A 15,466-nucleotide genomic window follows, 5' to 3' on the forward strand; every position below is an offset into this window, starting at 1 on the left:
CTGCACACACAGATGCTGTACAGACACAAAAGATCAGTATCTGCAAAAGATCTGTTCCTGTCCAAAATCCATTCCTGCATATTGCAATGATAGTCTATGAGATCTGCAGATCATCATACACACATGATTTAACTGACATTCATTTGCAGATTAAGCAATCATCTGCAGATCTGAAAATCCATCCTGGTGGATCTGATCTGCAGATGAATGTCAGTTAAATCATGTGTGTATGATGATCTGCAGATCTCATAGACTATCATTGCAATTTGCAGGAATGGATTTTTGGCAGGAACAGATCTTTTGCAGATACTGATCTTTTGTGTCTGTACAGCATCTGTGTGTGCAGCATCTTGCAAAGATTTTTTTCTGATGTGGAGTCCAGCTCCATAGAAAAGACTGTGTAGAGTATGGCTCTCATACTACATGAAGGGTGGTAAGATTGGTCTGTGATCTTTCATTTTCAAAAGACTATGGTCTGATGTGTGTATGGGGCCTAAGTGTATGGCCAGTCACTTTGACACTGTGTATGTCTCTGGCAGGTTTTGGTGCACCACAGGCAGCAGTAGTCATGTATAGAGCACGAGAGGGGACCCGATGAAAAACAGGCAATAGGGCCCATATCTTCTTCACTATTCCACTGCGAGAATCAATGTCATACATCTCCCAGCGCTGTGTGTGCAGCCGCAAACCAAACATCTCCACGGACTAGTAAGTGATAGTAGCAGCACAATGAGCACATGACGCCAGCTGGGCGGGGCTAACACGGAAAGTGAGGCGCATGCGCAGTCTAAGCTGTGGTTCCAAGTACCGATAGATTGAGCGGAAACACCTGGAAATGATCAAGAAAATAGAAAAGAAAGACGAGGAGTCCGGTGAGACCGCTGTTTGTTTATTGTGCGTTTGTGTGCAGGTGAGGCGGAAGAGCGGTGCGTGTAGGCCTGGAGCCTCGGACTGTCTGCAGTGTGGAATGGAGGAGGAGCTGTACATGTGGGAACCAGGCAGCTTTGCAAAGCTCCAGAAGGCTCGTCAGCATGAAACAAGTATCAATGTCTCTTGTCTTCTCCAACTATAATTAGCGTTTTGATGTAGTGGTACAGAAAGTTAGTAAATGGCAATTTTTCCTCTAATAAAGGTCTATTTAACAAATATCCCGTCCTCGGAAGCTGCATTACATTTTTACTATATAAGATAGGTATGAATGGTATTAATGGAATTTAGCTTGAAGACTTGTAAAAGCTTGTAAAATACTTCCCTGAAAGCTGGCACTCACCCCTTGTAATATGGGGAGTTCAGCATAAAATGAATATTGCTTGGAGAGATACAGACTTCTACATCAGAATTCTGGATATTGCAGAGCACACCTGCAGCAGTGCACAACATGCCTATCAAGTTTGCAGGTAGAAGCCAACTGGGAACTGCACCTTGCTGTTGAAATCCTCCGCAAAGTGCTGGACAGAGATGTGATTTTTCTCTGCAGTTAATAGAATATAAACCAAAACTTTGCACAGAACTAAATTGCTGTCAGGATCTAATATTAGGTCACTGTACATAATTAGTTCTGAACAGAATTTGAGTTCAGCTCTTGCTGAATACAGTTCCTGTAGAGCAAAACATACGCATGAACTTATTTTGACTACTGCTGGTGGTTTGGGTACACCAAACACCGTGTGAGTACAAACCAGGTGCATTCACATATCACATGCTTTTTATATTTATACTGTGTCCACCACTGCAGGCAGAAAATCTAATCACAGAAGAAAACCGCAATGCAGATACACTTGAAACAGCCACGTGCACAAATTTTCATGCTAGTTTTACACTGCAGCGTTTTTTTTATATACATTGCATAATCAAAACCAACATTTGCAATGGCATGTGATGTAATGCATGCAAAAAAACTGACCAATAAGCACCTTAACTGAGTAGGATTGTGCACATCATCTTGTGCACTTCTACCAAGGCAGTGTAGGTTCTGTGTGCAGAATACTTTGCAATGCAGTGGAACTGATGAGGTGTGAACTGTTAAGGCCAGGGTCACACTTAGCAGAATTGCATGAGTTTTCCAATATGTTCTATAGGGAAAACTTGTGCGATTCGGCAAAGTGTGACCTTGGCCTAATAGATTTGGAATCGCACTGTATTACGGTGGGCTAAACATTACAATGCATTGTAACATGTTAGTGTGATGCTACCCTTAGGCTGTTTCCATCTATTACTGCAAGTTTTGCACATATTTACAACTCGTGCCGTGCACATATGTACTGTATGTGATAAACCGGCATCCACAGTGTAGTTCTGGGTGCTAGTCTAGTTGAGGTAATCCAGTGGGAATCCTCATAAGGAAATTCTGCTAATGTGATTGGGTGAACGGCACTCTCTTGAACTTTTTAGTTTTTGAATAGATTGTAGTAATAACTACACCCATACTATCTGGCCAATTACACTGATCCAGGTTGAGGGTTCTGTGATTGGAGTATTGGAGTACTGTTTCCTATGAGGTTTCCCACTGGCCATCTCAAGTAGACTAATGCTGCAGCTTGTAGAACTAGTGAAAACCTCTGCATGTCCTTTTACTGCCCATCAGATCTGGTTAAAATGGTGTATGGCTCCAAAACACTGATGTCTAGTATCATGGTGGACTTTGTTTCATACCAAATTCAGGCCTCTTGCACACTGCACGCGATTCCGATTCAGATTCCGCTTTTTAATCAGTTTTTACATCCAATTCAGATTCTGATTTGCAGTTTGCTCCTTGCACACTGCAAATCGTAATCTGCATCGGATGTAAAAACTGATTAAAAAGCGGAATCTGAATCGGAATCGCGTGCCGTGTGCAAGAGGTCTAAGTGTTTTGGTGTTTTGTTTGATTTCACTGGTGCATTTAGACGGGTATTCCGGTGGACTGGAATCTCCCACCTGGCGTTCTATATCCCCAGGATTTCCGTGCAAAAAGTGGTTCAATTAATTTCCAATCCTTTTCAACCATATTATTTTTTTTATTTTTTTTTTTATATATTGAATTCAATACAGGTTAATGTATTGAATTCAGAAGCCCTGATCTACTCACCCCAGGCTGTCTCCTGCGGCGGAAGCGGAGCACTACCTCCTCCATCGCAAAGTCTTGTGTTCTCTGTAATTACAGTTATGAGGCTTGGTGACGTCACCGAGCCTTGTAAGTGTAACGACAGAGACCGGGACTTCGTCGATGGAGGAGGAGGGTGTCCATCGCGGCCGGCGCAGGAGACAGCCTGGGGTGAGTAGGTCAGGGCTTGTGACCGGGGGAGGGGGGACACGGAGGATCGGAAGGGAGGAGGAGAGAGGCCACCCACAGCCCGCATAGAAGGGGACCCCCCGCACAGAAGGGGGAGTTCCCGACCGGCCACCACCAGCCCACAAAGAAGGGGGATCCCCGCAGGCCACCACCAGCCCACATAGAAGGGGACACCCCCGCACAGAAAGGGGATCCCCACAGGCCACCACCAGCCCGCATAGATGGGGAACCCCCCCCCCACACACACAGAAGGGACACCCAGCCACTCGCCCACACAGAAAGGGGAATCCCACACACAGCCAGCACATTCTCTGCCCCGCTAGCTGCACAGGGATTCCCCAGGGTGGCTGGATGCTAGTTCTGCATGCTGGGGGTAGCACAGATCGCTACCCACAGCGTGCTGGTAGGCATCCAGCCATCCTGAGGAATCCCTCTGATCAGTAAAAAGTGCAGCGGGCGGTGCAGAGAAACAGGAAATCTCCCTGGCGACATGGACGAGCTCAGTTCGTCATTACCGCTTTTTGCCTGGTTTTCTTGGACGAACTCAGCTCGTCCATACCGCCAGGGTGGCTACAGAAAACATTCCATTATTCCATTATTCATCTACATGACACGTACCCTCGTACGCGTCATCGCGGTACTTCTGTTCTCTCTTGACGCGACTTACAAATGTAAACAGGAAGTGCGTCAGAGAGAGGGCGGAAGTACCAAATGGTACTAGCGCCTGTGATTGCCGGCTGCCCGCTTCCTGTCCTCTTCCTGCCAGCCTGCTACAGGTACTTTGGGGGACTTCTATTTAATTGTCAGGTGTGGTTGCCAGATGCGATAACCACGGCATGCGATAACCACAAATGATAGATACGACATAAACCCCAGCCGTTGTCCCTCAAAATGTTTTATGTACCCCCGGTGCCTGTACTTTACCTGTCTCACTGTCCCTAGAGTGTTCTTTCTGTATTTCCGCATTGGCGCTCCATATGACTATACGATGTGGGGTGCGTGTGTGACGTCATTTGGGCTGGGACTGGCATAACTGGCCTCTAGTTTGTGTTTCCCCCCCCCAGGCCAAAAGGTCCCAGTCCTCCCCTGGTCCATGCTGCCATGAATTGCACCTTTGTGACAAAGTGTGTCTTCTGATATGAACATTAAATGTGGAGATATGTTTGCTTTCTATGCTGTGTTGTAAAGTTAGGTGTTAAAAGGCCCAGCACAACTTCAAGGGTTTGTTTGTCTATTCATTGCTGAAGATACTATTTAGATGGCAGTTGGTATTGGTATTGCTTTCGGGATCATTCACACTATGGCTATCATTCATAAAGCATTTCCGCATGCGGAAATGCTTAATACTGCTGACTTTACCGAACACTCAGCAAAATCCCCATTCATAAAGGCTCTTTCCGCATGAAAAGCTGACATTCCCGTGCAGAGCGATACATTTCCGCCTTGTGTGGAGTTTTTCTAGATTTATCTAGAAAAAGTAACAAACACGTCCATTCATAAAGATTAGAGCAAGCGGTATGCGGAAGGAAAATACCGCTTGCTCGACAGTAGCGATAGGCGGGCGGATTACTTGTAAATGAATGGGACGGACCTCCCAAGCAGCAGAAGGGAGAGCAGCGCACGGAGGGAATCGGGCAGCTTTTCTGTTACCGCATGCCTACCGCCCGCCTACCGACACCGTTCTCTAGAAAACCTCCGCACTGCTATCGCACCAGGCACAATTTTTATGAATGACCACCCAGAATGCTAAACTACCGACGGCGGTATTCTCCCGCACGGGTTCTCCTTAGGGCTCTTTCACATCAGAGCTTGCGTTGGAGAACGCTCAAAGCATACGTTTTGTTGTATGCGTTTTACTGCGTTTTGATATGCGTTGCACTGCAGTGAGTGTGCGTTTTTAATCCGTTTTCAATGCGTTACTGCACATAGAAAAACGCAGGTAATTTTTTTTTTTTTTTGTAGTTTTCAACTTTCTACATTGTTCCTCTGTTGCATTCTGGGACTGATTGCCTGCGTTAACGGATTAAAAACGCGCATAGTGTGCGTTTTACATTGACTAACATTGTATTTTTTTTAATAGAATGGAAGCTGCCGACCTATGCGATTTAGCACATTGCAATGCATGTATGAAATTGCGTTCATGCATGCGTTGCCTAGTGTGAATAAGCCCTTTGTATCACTTTGAAAGTTTTGTAAAAACTGGGTGCTAGCTATTCCTTTTACAGAGGAACAGGTCTTTTGGTGCCAAATTCTTTTGTCCCTTTTCAAGCCTTGGAACTGAGGTACTGATTTATATAGTGACAATATATGTAACCTTCTACTGGAATTGGTTTGTGAGACTTGAAATTTGTTTCTATCCTCTGAATTGATATGTAGCTTATTTACAGATGCTTATGTTATCATTATTATTTAGTATTTATATAGCGTCGACCTCTTCTGCAGTTTCATATATCCCTGCATCATATGGCTACCGCTTGCGCTATGTGACACAGTTTGGACAATTCAGTGGAATAAGTCACAAAGTCTATCTCCCGTTCCTTTCTCTGGGAGTTGTACCAGCGCTGTCCCCTGTTCAAATTTGCTGCTTACTTCCAAAGATGGGCAGCTCCGTAATACGCCAGCGCACTTTTGTGCATGGGCAGTATGGAGCCACCTGTCTTCGGAAGCACTCGGGGGACATAAGTGCTTCTGGACCTTTCAGGAATCCCCCCCCCCCCCCCCCTTAAAAATCCTGTAATTGCCCCTGGATTTGGTAATAATATACATTTTAGAGCTGGTATCCACTACTGGCACTTTGTGGCAATAGAAAAGCACCCATGGTTTGCTACATCGCAGAAGTGCTGTAATTTCCTGGAGAGATTGCGATTTGCCTACTGTAGCCACTGATGCAATTGCTTTAAAGCCGCTGTTAGTGGCACCGCTCCCATAGGGATTCATTGGCTCAGCACTTTGCCAATCACCGGCGACTGGTCATCCAGTCTGTGAACTATATGAGATTGGTAGTCTGCATTAAGTTCTGCTTTTTGGCTCCTGTTTTTGTTTGTTTCTATTTTTCTGCTTTGTAGAAGCTTCTGACTCTCCTATACAGATAGAGTGGTACACCAATGCATGTTTGATGCATTATTTATTTGTTACAAGACTGGATGGGTTTGCAAATTCATCTTCCCTTTTGGACGTTAGATGCTTGGTTAGACTGAAAATCTTTCTGTGACCTGTCAGGTATCCCCTTGTCCTATAATTGTCTACACAAGGTAGTCAAGGAGGAGCTGGGGTTAGAAGCAGTTAGGGGACATCAGCTAGTCTTTCACTGTGAACACAAAACTAATTGCTTTACTCAAGTCTCATGATGAGGTCATGGGTAGTTTAAACTCTGTTCACTGTGTAATAAAGCATTTAAGCTTGGTTTCCATTTGCAGCACAGCGTTTTGGCCCATTTGGAGTGGACGTGTTAAAGCGGACCCAAACCTAACAATTTTTTTTAATTCAAAATATTTAGTGGCACCACTCTGACACATATAAAGATAAATAAACACTCATTCAAGCCTATGAGCATTTCAGTGCATGCTTTTCACCCTTCACTTTTCATAACTAGGATTATACAGGTGGCAGCCATTAGCAATTCCTCCTTTGCCGGACTACTCCACCAGTTTGCCAGATTCTGTCCCGGCAATATGAAAGAAAGGGAGCGTTCCTCCAATAAATGTAAAATATTTTATATTTGTCATCATGCAGCTGAAAAAAGGCTGCGATTTATAATTTAGAAAATAGATTTTATTTCTGAAATCTTGTATTTTTAATTTGGGTCCACTTTAAGTGTCTGCTCTGTTTTCTCGTCACGTTTGTGGCAGATGCGTTAGCACCAGGGCTGTGGAATAGGTATAAAAATCATCCGACTCCCGACGCCTCAGTTTATGAAACCTCCGACTCATTAGTCTAATTTTTACAAAGGCTATGGTTTTGGTTCAAAAATCATCCGACTCCAACTCCAGGTACCCAAAATTGCTCCGACTCCACAGCCCTGGTAAATATCATAGGTGGCTTTGGGCGACGAATCCGCTCGTTTAGTAAAACAGAGCTGGACTCTGTGATCCATATTTATTTATTTATTTTTTAACATGTGGAAACATACCCCATTTCAAACAATAGTATGTTTCCTGTGTTTCTCGAAGGTGTAGAAAGTGTACCCAATGGGTACGTTTCCTACACAAGCCTTAGAGCCAGTCCACACTAGGTCCGGAAACGTATCCGTGGCTGCGTTTTTCAAACCTGATGAAAAACGGAGTCCCGGATACTAATGTTGAAAATAGCAGCCAGCCTCACCCAAGTAAAAAACGGATCCGTCTGCGTTTGCGGGGATCCGTTTTCAAAACCTGAACGGAAGGTCCGGATCTGCTGCATTTTCACGCAACGGATCAGGACCACGGATACACGCAGGGGTAGTGAAAGTAATGAGAAAACGCATCTCCAGCTCCACAGGCAAAAAACGGATGTTAAAACGGATAGCCTGAGCTTTATGATTGGCCCAAAAAAATCCTCCCACTCCTTCCTAATTATGGAGACGTTTTCTGTCAGGGAAAAACCTGAACGGAAACTGATGCAAAACTGATGCACTTTCATCAGTTTGCAGTACGGTGGGTACTTCCCCTGATCCGGACTGCAGTGTCCGTCCTGCAACCGGGTCTAGTGTGGACCCACTCTTACTCTTCCTACACTTTTCGCTAATACATTTATTTAAAAAAAAAAAAAAAAAATTAAACAGAAGAGCAATGATACATAGTTTCTTAATACAGGCAGAGTGATTAGAGATACACATGCCTTTTTATAAAGGCACTGAAAATGTTGGAAAGGTTAAATACTGGTAATTTACACACTGAACAGGCGAGAACTGTAGCTGCAGCGCCGGGCACAAATAATTACTATTTCTTAACAGTGGGAAGTTGAATCAAGCGATCTGTTTTATGTTAGGGAAGAAACCTCTACTTCGTTGGCGATAAGGGGTTACTGGATGCTGCCAGGCTAGTACTTTCATATATACAGTTGTATAATTGTGCAGATGTGTGATACTTAGAACGTTGTACGTTACAAATTCATGCCTGTTTACTATCAATGTGTTAAATATGAAGGCTATATTTGGGCTCTAAGGTCTAATGTAATAAAATGTTTAGCCCAGGGAACCACTTTAATGTAGGTTTTATTATGGTTTAAACTGTCAATTATATTGAAGGGTTATGCAGCCTACAGGTCATAGCATTATGTAAATTGTGCTTAAAGGACCACTGAAGCAAGAGGGATATGGAGGCTGTCATATTACATCCCTTTTTTAAATAATACCAGTTGCCTGGCTATCCTGCTGCTCTTCTTATGTTGGGAATACACGTTACGTTTTTTGCGTTCGATTCTGCGCGCGATCTATTAAACATTCGATTTTCTGCTCGATTCTTTTCCACTCGTTTTTTTTTTTTGTTTTTTTTTTTCCCCATTTGCTTCTATGAGAAATCGAGTGGAAAAGAATAGAGCGGAATATCGGACATGTTGGAATTTTATCATTGAAGACATCTATCGGAACGATTCTTAGCAAAAAACGTACTGTGTATTCCCAGCATTAGGCCTCTTTTCCATGAACTGTTGAACTGTGTGCTCAGCAAGCAGTTTCCAGGCAGCAGTGAGCAGATACCAGACAGCAACAAGCAGTTACCAGGCAGCAGTGAGCAGATACCAGACAGCAACAAGCAGTTACCAGGCAGCAGTGAGCAGTTGTGAGAGTTTGAGAGGCATTTCACTGCCTATCAATAGTCTGTGGAAAAAAGGTCTGAGATCTCTTCCACGGGCAGTTGATAGGCAGTGAAATGCCTCTCAAACTCTCACAACTGCTCACTGCTGCCTGGTAACTGCTCACTGCTGCCTGGCAAGTGCTTGCTGAGCACACAGTTTAAGGGCCCTTTTCCACTAGCAAGCGCAATCGCAAGCACAAATCACCTGCGCTTGCGATCACGCAGGCTACTTTTTCCACTGTCGGCGTTCTGCTGTACCGCCGTCGGGAGTGTAACGCGATTGCGATGCACTATTTACATCGGATCGCAGCCAGTGAAAAGGGCCCTTACTGCTCGTGGAAAAGAGGCCTAATACTTTTAGTCCTAGACCATGAACAAGCATGCAGCAGATCAGGCGTTTCTGACATTGTCAGATCTGACAAGATTAGTTACATGCTTGTTTCTGGTGTGATTCAGACACTACTTCAGCCAAATAGATCAACAGGGCTACCAGGCAACTGGTATCGTTTAAAAGGAAATAAATATGACCGCATCCATACTCTGATCACTGCAGTTGTCCTTTAAAATGCAAAATTGCTGTGGCTGCAAAACTACAGGTCTGGCAAATAACGTTTTTTTCTTTTCTTTTTTTTTTTTGTTTTTGTTTCCCTCCCTCCCCCAGGAACTGCATCTAATCCATTTCAGCATTTGGAAAAGAGTGCTGTTCTTCAAGAGGTAATCTCTATGAAAAGTACCTGCTGGTGATTGGAACATTATCTACAAATAAAATCAATAAGGCTACATTCACAGTAACCTGCTGCTGTGCATGTTCTGTAAAAACAGGATCACATTGGAGGGGGAAAGCCATCTTGTGCGTTATACATGCAGTGCAAACACACATAATGAAGCATACTGTACATACAAAGTATGCGTCACTGCGTGCATTTGGCTGTTTTGTACTTTGCAGCTAACATCAGGAATAAACCTGAAAGTAGTTTTTCAGATGGTGCCTCTTCTGACCAATGAATTTCAACGTGGTCTGGCAGGAAAACACTCTCCTTGATGCATTGTAGTTCATAGTAAGCCAGACAACCTACTTTTGAGCCTTTAGGACGAACACACGACACGACTAGCCAAAGCTACAAAGTCTTTTCTGTGACACCCTTAAAGCACATTTGAAGCAAGAGATATATGTAGGCTGCCATATTTATTTATTTTTAAACAATGCAGATTGTCTGGCTGCCCTGCTGAGCCTATACTTCCAAAACCTTTAGCTATAGACCCTGAACAAGCATGCAGATCAGGTGCTCTGACTGTATTAAGGTGCGTACACACTAGCGACTATAGTAGTTTGAAACATTCGTTCACCGATCGTTTCAAACGACGATCGTTTAAAAAAAAGCAGCCAACGACCATTAAGTCTAACGACGGACGAGCTAGATCGTTAAAAACGAACGATCTAGCTTGGCGGATTTTTTCCAACGACGATCGTTTGCAAAAGTAATACATCATTGGAAACTGTTGTTCGTACTAGGCTTGACATGCGCATTTCGCTATTTCTCCATGGAACTTTTCATTTTTATGCGCAAGCGCAATAGTTGCTTTACGTGATGTAACGTTCGTTTTAACGATCAGATCGTTACACACCTTTAAAAGCTAACTTTACTTAGGTCGTTCTTTCCTCAACGAACGATCGTTGTTCGTATGTGTGTACGTAGCTTTAGCTGCAAGCTTGTTTCAGGTGTGTGATTCAGAAACTACTACAGCCAATCAGTAATCAGCAGGGCTGTCAGGCAAAACCAACTGGTATTGTTTAAAAGAAAATGAATATGGCAGCCTACATATTCCTCTCAGTTAATGCATTCTTTAAAGTGTACTTCTCAGTACAAAAAAAAAAAAAAAAATCTGTGAAGAGAAAATGTAAATAGTCCTAGTGGTGAGACCATCTCCTTTGTCAGGTCTTTTGCCTGTCTCCTGTTTCTTTCATCTTCTTCATTGCTGAACGTTTATAGTAGTATTCACCATTTCCTATCATAGAAATTCTAGAAATTTGGAGTGTAGCAACTTGGTTCTAAAGCTGCCACACTCTACTGTTTCCCAGGCTTCCTACGACCAAAAATGAAGAGAAATGGCTTTACATTTAAAATGATTTTAGTATTTTTTTGTACTTCAAGTAGTTTTCTATTAAACGGTCTCTTTTACAGGCTCGATTATTCAATGAAACGCCAATAAATCCAAGAAGATGTCTTCACATTTTGACCAAGATTTTATACCTGTTGAACCAGGTAAGAAGATGAATGTCAACAGTCAGGGTCGGTTCTCTCATGAGGCAAGGTGAAACATTTGCATCAAGCGCAGAGATTACAGGGGCAGCATGTTTGTACTGTGTGTTTACACCCACAGCATGCAGTCAGTAGGAGGAGAAGCCAGAGGAGAGCAAGTGAAGTGAAGAGGTCATTATTGGGGAAAAGCAGCTTGTTGTGCTTTGTGAGGCGTCTGACAGTGAGTGAGGAGTGGAGAGGCAGGAGAGCAGCAGTGTTTCATTTGACTTGCACAGCATAAGGGAGGAGGTGGCACTGCTGTCCTGACTAAGGAGGAATGGAGGATGGCTGACTGGCTGAGGGCGAGCAGTTTATTTATGACCAACTCACAGCTAGCCAGTGTGCTATTGTGGTGAGCTGCAGCATGTCATGTGAGAACATTAAATGAAGCAGAGTAAATTGTTGGGTGCTGTGCGATCATTCCAAAACAGGCAGCAAAAAGTCTAGAACCGGCCCTGTCAACAGTACAAAACTATTTTTTTCCAGTAACCTCCAGGACAGGTCCACCATGAGACGACATAGGCTCCTCCCAGGAACAGGAAACGTCCAAATTAGAGCACTCTATAAATTTTAAGCCAACCCCTCCATCACCAGTTGACGTTTCCTGTTCCAGGAAAGAGTACTCTATGTCGCTCGCCGGTCCGTCTAGCCAGGTGTGCTGGGGACCGTGGTTGGCGGCGCATGGGGACCTGCCTGGAGAGGGTCGAGGTTCCGGTAGGAGGAGGAGAACGCTTATCTACCTTCTCCAAGAAGCGTCATGGCTGCCCGGATGGTGGTAGTTCCGAGGACGCGAACGGCGTCCATGATTCCCTGATGGAGGCTGTGGCGCGCCGGAAGTGACGAGGAGAAGCCTGGGCCTCCGGAGGGTTGGCGAAGGTTTTTGCCCTCAATGGCGGCGCTCGTTAGCGTACTTCCGCCCTTACGTGACGTCACTTCCGGAAGCGTGGGTGAAGAGACGCCGGAAGCCTACATTGCTCAGCATTTCGTTTTGCGAGCGGAGCAGGATGGACGCTAAGCAGGAGCCAGGAAAGGTAAGGTGGCGAAAGGCTTGGGGACCTTTACGGTATGAGCCGAACGCCTTGCACCGCGTCTATGCTGAGGTCTGACTTTATTTGTGTTTAAGTCAAGGACGAGTATTTTTTTCTGGCAGCTTAGCATCTGATCTGAGGTCTCTACATAGACATTATATATGTATATGTTACGTCTGTCTGAGGTCTGTGATATTATATAGCAATTTATTAGGCTATGTTATACTATGCTATGCTACTATATGCTACTATACTATGTTATTCTGCTAATATATTCTGGATGTTGGTGGTCTCTGCAACAATGTGTTTATGTGGACACCTTTAATGAAGTACTTGAATGAATGGCTTACATTATCCAGTAAATATTTACTTAAAGGTCCTTTGTATAGTTTATTCTGAAATACAAGTACCTTTTTATTTCCTCCTGTCTGGGGTAGGGAAGCTTCTTTCCTCACATTCTGACATTGGCACAAGGGTGTTGCTTTACAGAGGTCTTTTTAGACAAACAGGTGACACTACTTTTGTTTATTGTGTTTTATTATAGGGCACAGAGTCTACTGACCCGTCAAGGCCTAGGAGGCGTTGCCCGCTCTGTGACACAAAACTTGCCCATACTTATAATAAGCAGTTTTGCCAACCCTGTTTTGTAAAACTGATTCAGGAACAATCAGGGGGATTAAAGGAGGAGATTATGTCAGCTGTTAAGCAGGAGATGTCTGATAGGAGGCGTTGCCCGCTCTGTGACACAAAACTTGCCCATACTTATAATAAGCAGTTTTGCCAACCCTGTTTTGTAAAACTGATTCAGGAACAATCAGGGGGATTAAAGGAGGAGATTATGTCAGCTGTTAAGCAGGAGATGTCTGATACAATTAAATCGTTGAAAGAAGTTTTCTCTGCTGCCATGACCCCAGCTTCAGATACTAGTAATACAGGCCCTAGTACAACAGCACCGGTAACTCCTACACCTAATAGTGATGCTACTCAGCCCGAACAGCCTGCAAAAAGTAAGAGTAAGAGTAAATCCTCTACTAAAAGACCAATTATTTCTTCCTCTGAAGAGGAAATGGAAGAGGAAGGAGAGGAGGATGATGGCGATGATTCCGATGCATCTTCGGTTAAAAGTATGGAGAGTCAGTCGGATATAAAGAAAATTTCTAGGTTCAGGTTTCCGGCTGATGAAACTGACCAACTTATCTTGGCGATTAATAATACTTTGAAGATTGAGACAAAGAAATCTGAAGAAGTGTCACTACATGATAAATTGTACCAGGGAATGGAACCAGATGAGGCCCTTACTTTTCCTGTGCATAAGTCTACAAAGAATACTATTCTGAGTCAATGGAAATACCCGGATAGAAAGTTATTCATGTCTAAGGGGTTTATTAAAAGATTTCCATTTGCAGAAACAGATGCCAAGATATGGGATTGGTGTCCTAAGCTTGACGCAGCTTTTTCTCAAGTGAATAAGGACAATGAATTAGCTTTTGAGGACCTCGGATACCTTAAAGGAAAACTTAAGGCAACTATAAAAAATGAGATTTACTCACCTGGGGCTCCCCTCAGCCCCTAGCAGCCGATCGGTGCCCTCGCAGCCCCGCTCAGATGCTCCCGCACCCGCCGGCGAACACTTCCGGTTTGGCCGTCACCGGCCGACAGGCATGGGAACGCGAGTGATTCTTCGCGTTCCCAGTCTGTATATCGCCCCCTATGCTGCTATTGCGGCCAGCTGGTCGCAATAGCAGCATAGGGGGCGATATACAGGCTGGGAACGCGAAGAATCACTCGCGTTCCCATGCCTGTCGGCCGGTGACGGCCAAACCGGAAGTGTTCGCCGGCGGGTGCGGGAGCATCTGAGCGGGGCTGCGAGGGCACCGATCGGCTGCTAGGGGCTGAGGGGAGCCCCAGGTGAGTAAATCTCTTTTTATAGTTGCCTTAAGTTTTCCTTTAAGGATCCACAGGATAAAAAGGTGGAATTTGCTCTGAAGAAGGCATGGACTTCAGCAGGAGCAAATTTTCAACCAGCAGCTGCAACAACATGTGTATCGAGAGTGTTAGCAGTATGGGTTAAGAAAGTAGAAGAAAAGGTAGAAAAAGGGGCATCTAAGGAAGAAATCTTAGAATCACTTGAGGTGGTTTCAAAGGCCACAGACTACATAACTGATGCGGCAGCAGAAAACATTAGGGTAAATGCAAGAACGACTGCCCTAATTCCGCCAGACGTAACTTATGGATTAAAAATTGGGATGGCAGTCAGGCTTCTAAAGCTAGGGTATGTAACATACCTTTTGATGGGGAGCTTTTATTTGGGGCCCAGCTAGACGAAATATTAGAAAGAACTAGCGATAGAAAGAAGGGGTTCCCAAAGAAGAAGAAATATATACAAAACAAAAGATTCTTTAGAAGGAATAGGCAAGAAAACAGGGATAAACCTCAGCAAAGAAGAAAACCCTGGGCCATCAACAGAGAGGGAACGAGAAAGAATTTTCGGAACCCAGAAAACCAAGAGAAAAAGTGACGCCAAAGAAAGAGTTGGGGGTCGTCTAACAGGATTTTATTCCCAATGGACGAACATAACCAAAAACGATTTCATCCTCAATCTTGTAAGTCAGGGGTACAAAATTCAGTTTCGGTCGCTTCCGGGAAACCGGTTCATTTCCACTCCTCTTCCAAAAGACAAACAAAAGCGTCAGGCTTTGCAAAGCATCATAAAAGGCATGATAGAGGAAAGAGTGGTAGTTCCGGTACCGTGCGATCAGCTTCGCAGGGGGTTTTACTCGACCATATTCATGGTAAAGGAACCGACGGGGAAATTCTGGTTAATTCTGAACCTAAAGCCATTAAACCCTTCTGTGACTTATCAAAGATTCAGGATGGAATCAATCTTCTCTGTGAGAAACTTACTAACCCCCAACTGTGTAATGACGAATATAGATCTAAGAGATGCTTATTGGCACATTCCAATAAGAGAGTCGTCACAAAAATTTCTGAGGTTTGCAATAAAAGAAAAATCAATTCAACACTTCCAGTTCAGAGTCCTGCCCTTCGGAATTTCATCAGCACCTCGCATCTTCACAAAAGTGATGGGAGAAGTGA

The 15,466-nt window shown here is 44.1% G+C and overlaps 1 protein-coding gene across 1 annotated transcript in view; it reads left to right on the forward strand.

Moving 5' to 3' along the window:
- Nucleotides 1–753: 753 nt before the first annotated feature.
- COPG2 (COPI coat complex subunit gamma 2) overlaps nucleotides 754–15,466 on the forward strand; it is a 75,645-nt gene continuing 60,932 nt past the window's right edge. Inside the window, 3 exon segments of the mRNA XM_068276029.1 lie at nucleotides 754–872; nucleotides 9,704–9,756; nucleotides 11,226–11,306. Of these exon segments, the coding sequence (XP_068132130.1) occupies nucleotides 836–872; nucleotides 9,704–9,756; nucleotides 11,226–11,306 (171 nt within the window). The 5' untranslated portion in view covers nucleotides 754–835.

Source organism: Hyperolius riggenbachi, chromosome 3, assembly GCF_040937935.1.
Source record: "Hyperolius riggenbachi isolate aHypRig1 chromosome 3, aHypRig1.pri, whole genome shotgun sequence".
Lineage (NCBI taxonomy): Eukaryota > Metazoa > Chordata > Amphibia > Anura > Hyperoliidae > Hyperolius > Hyperolius riggenbachi.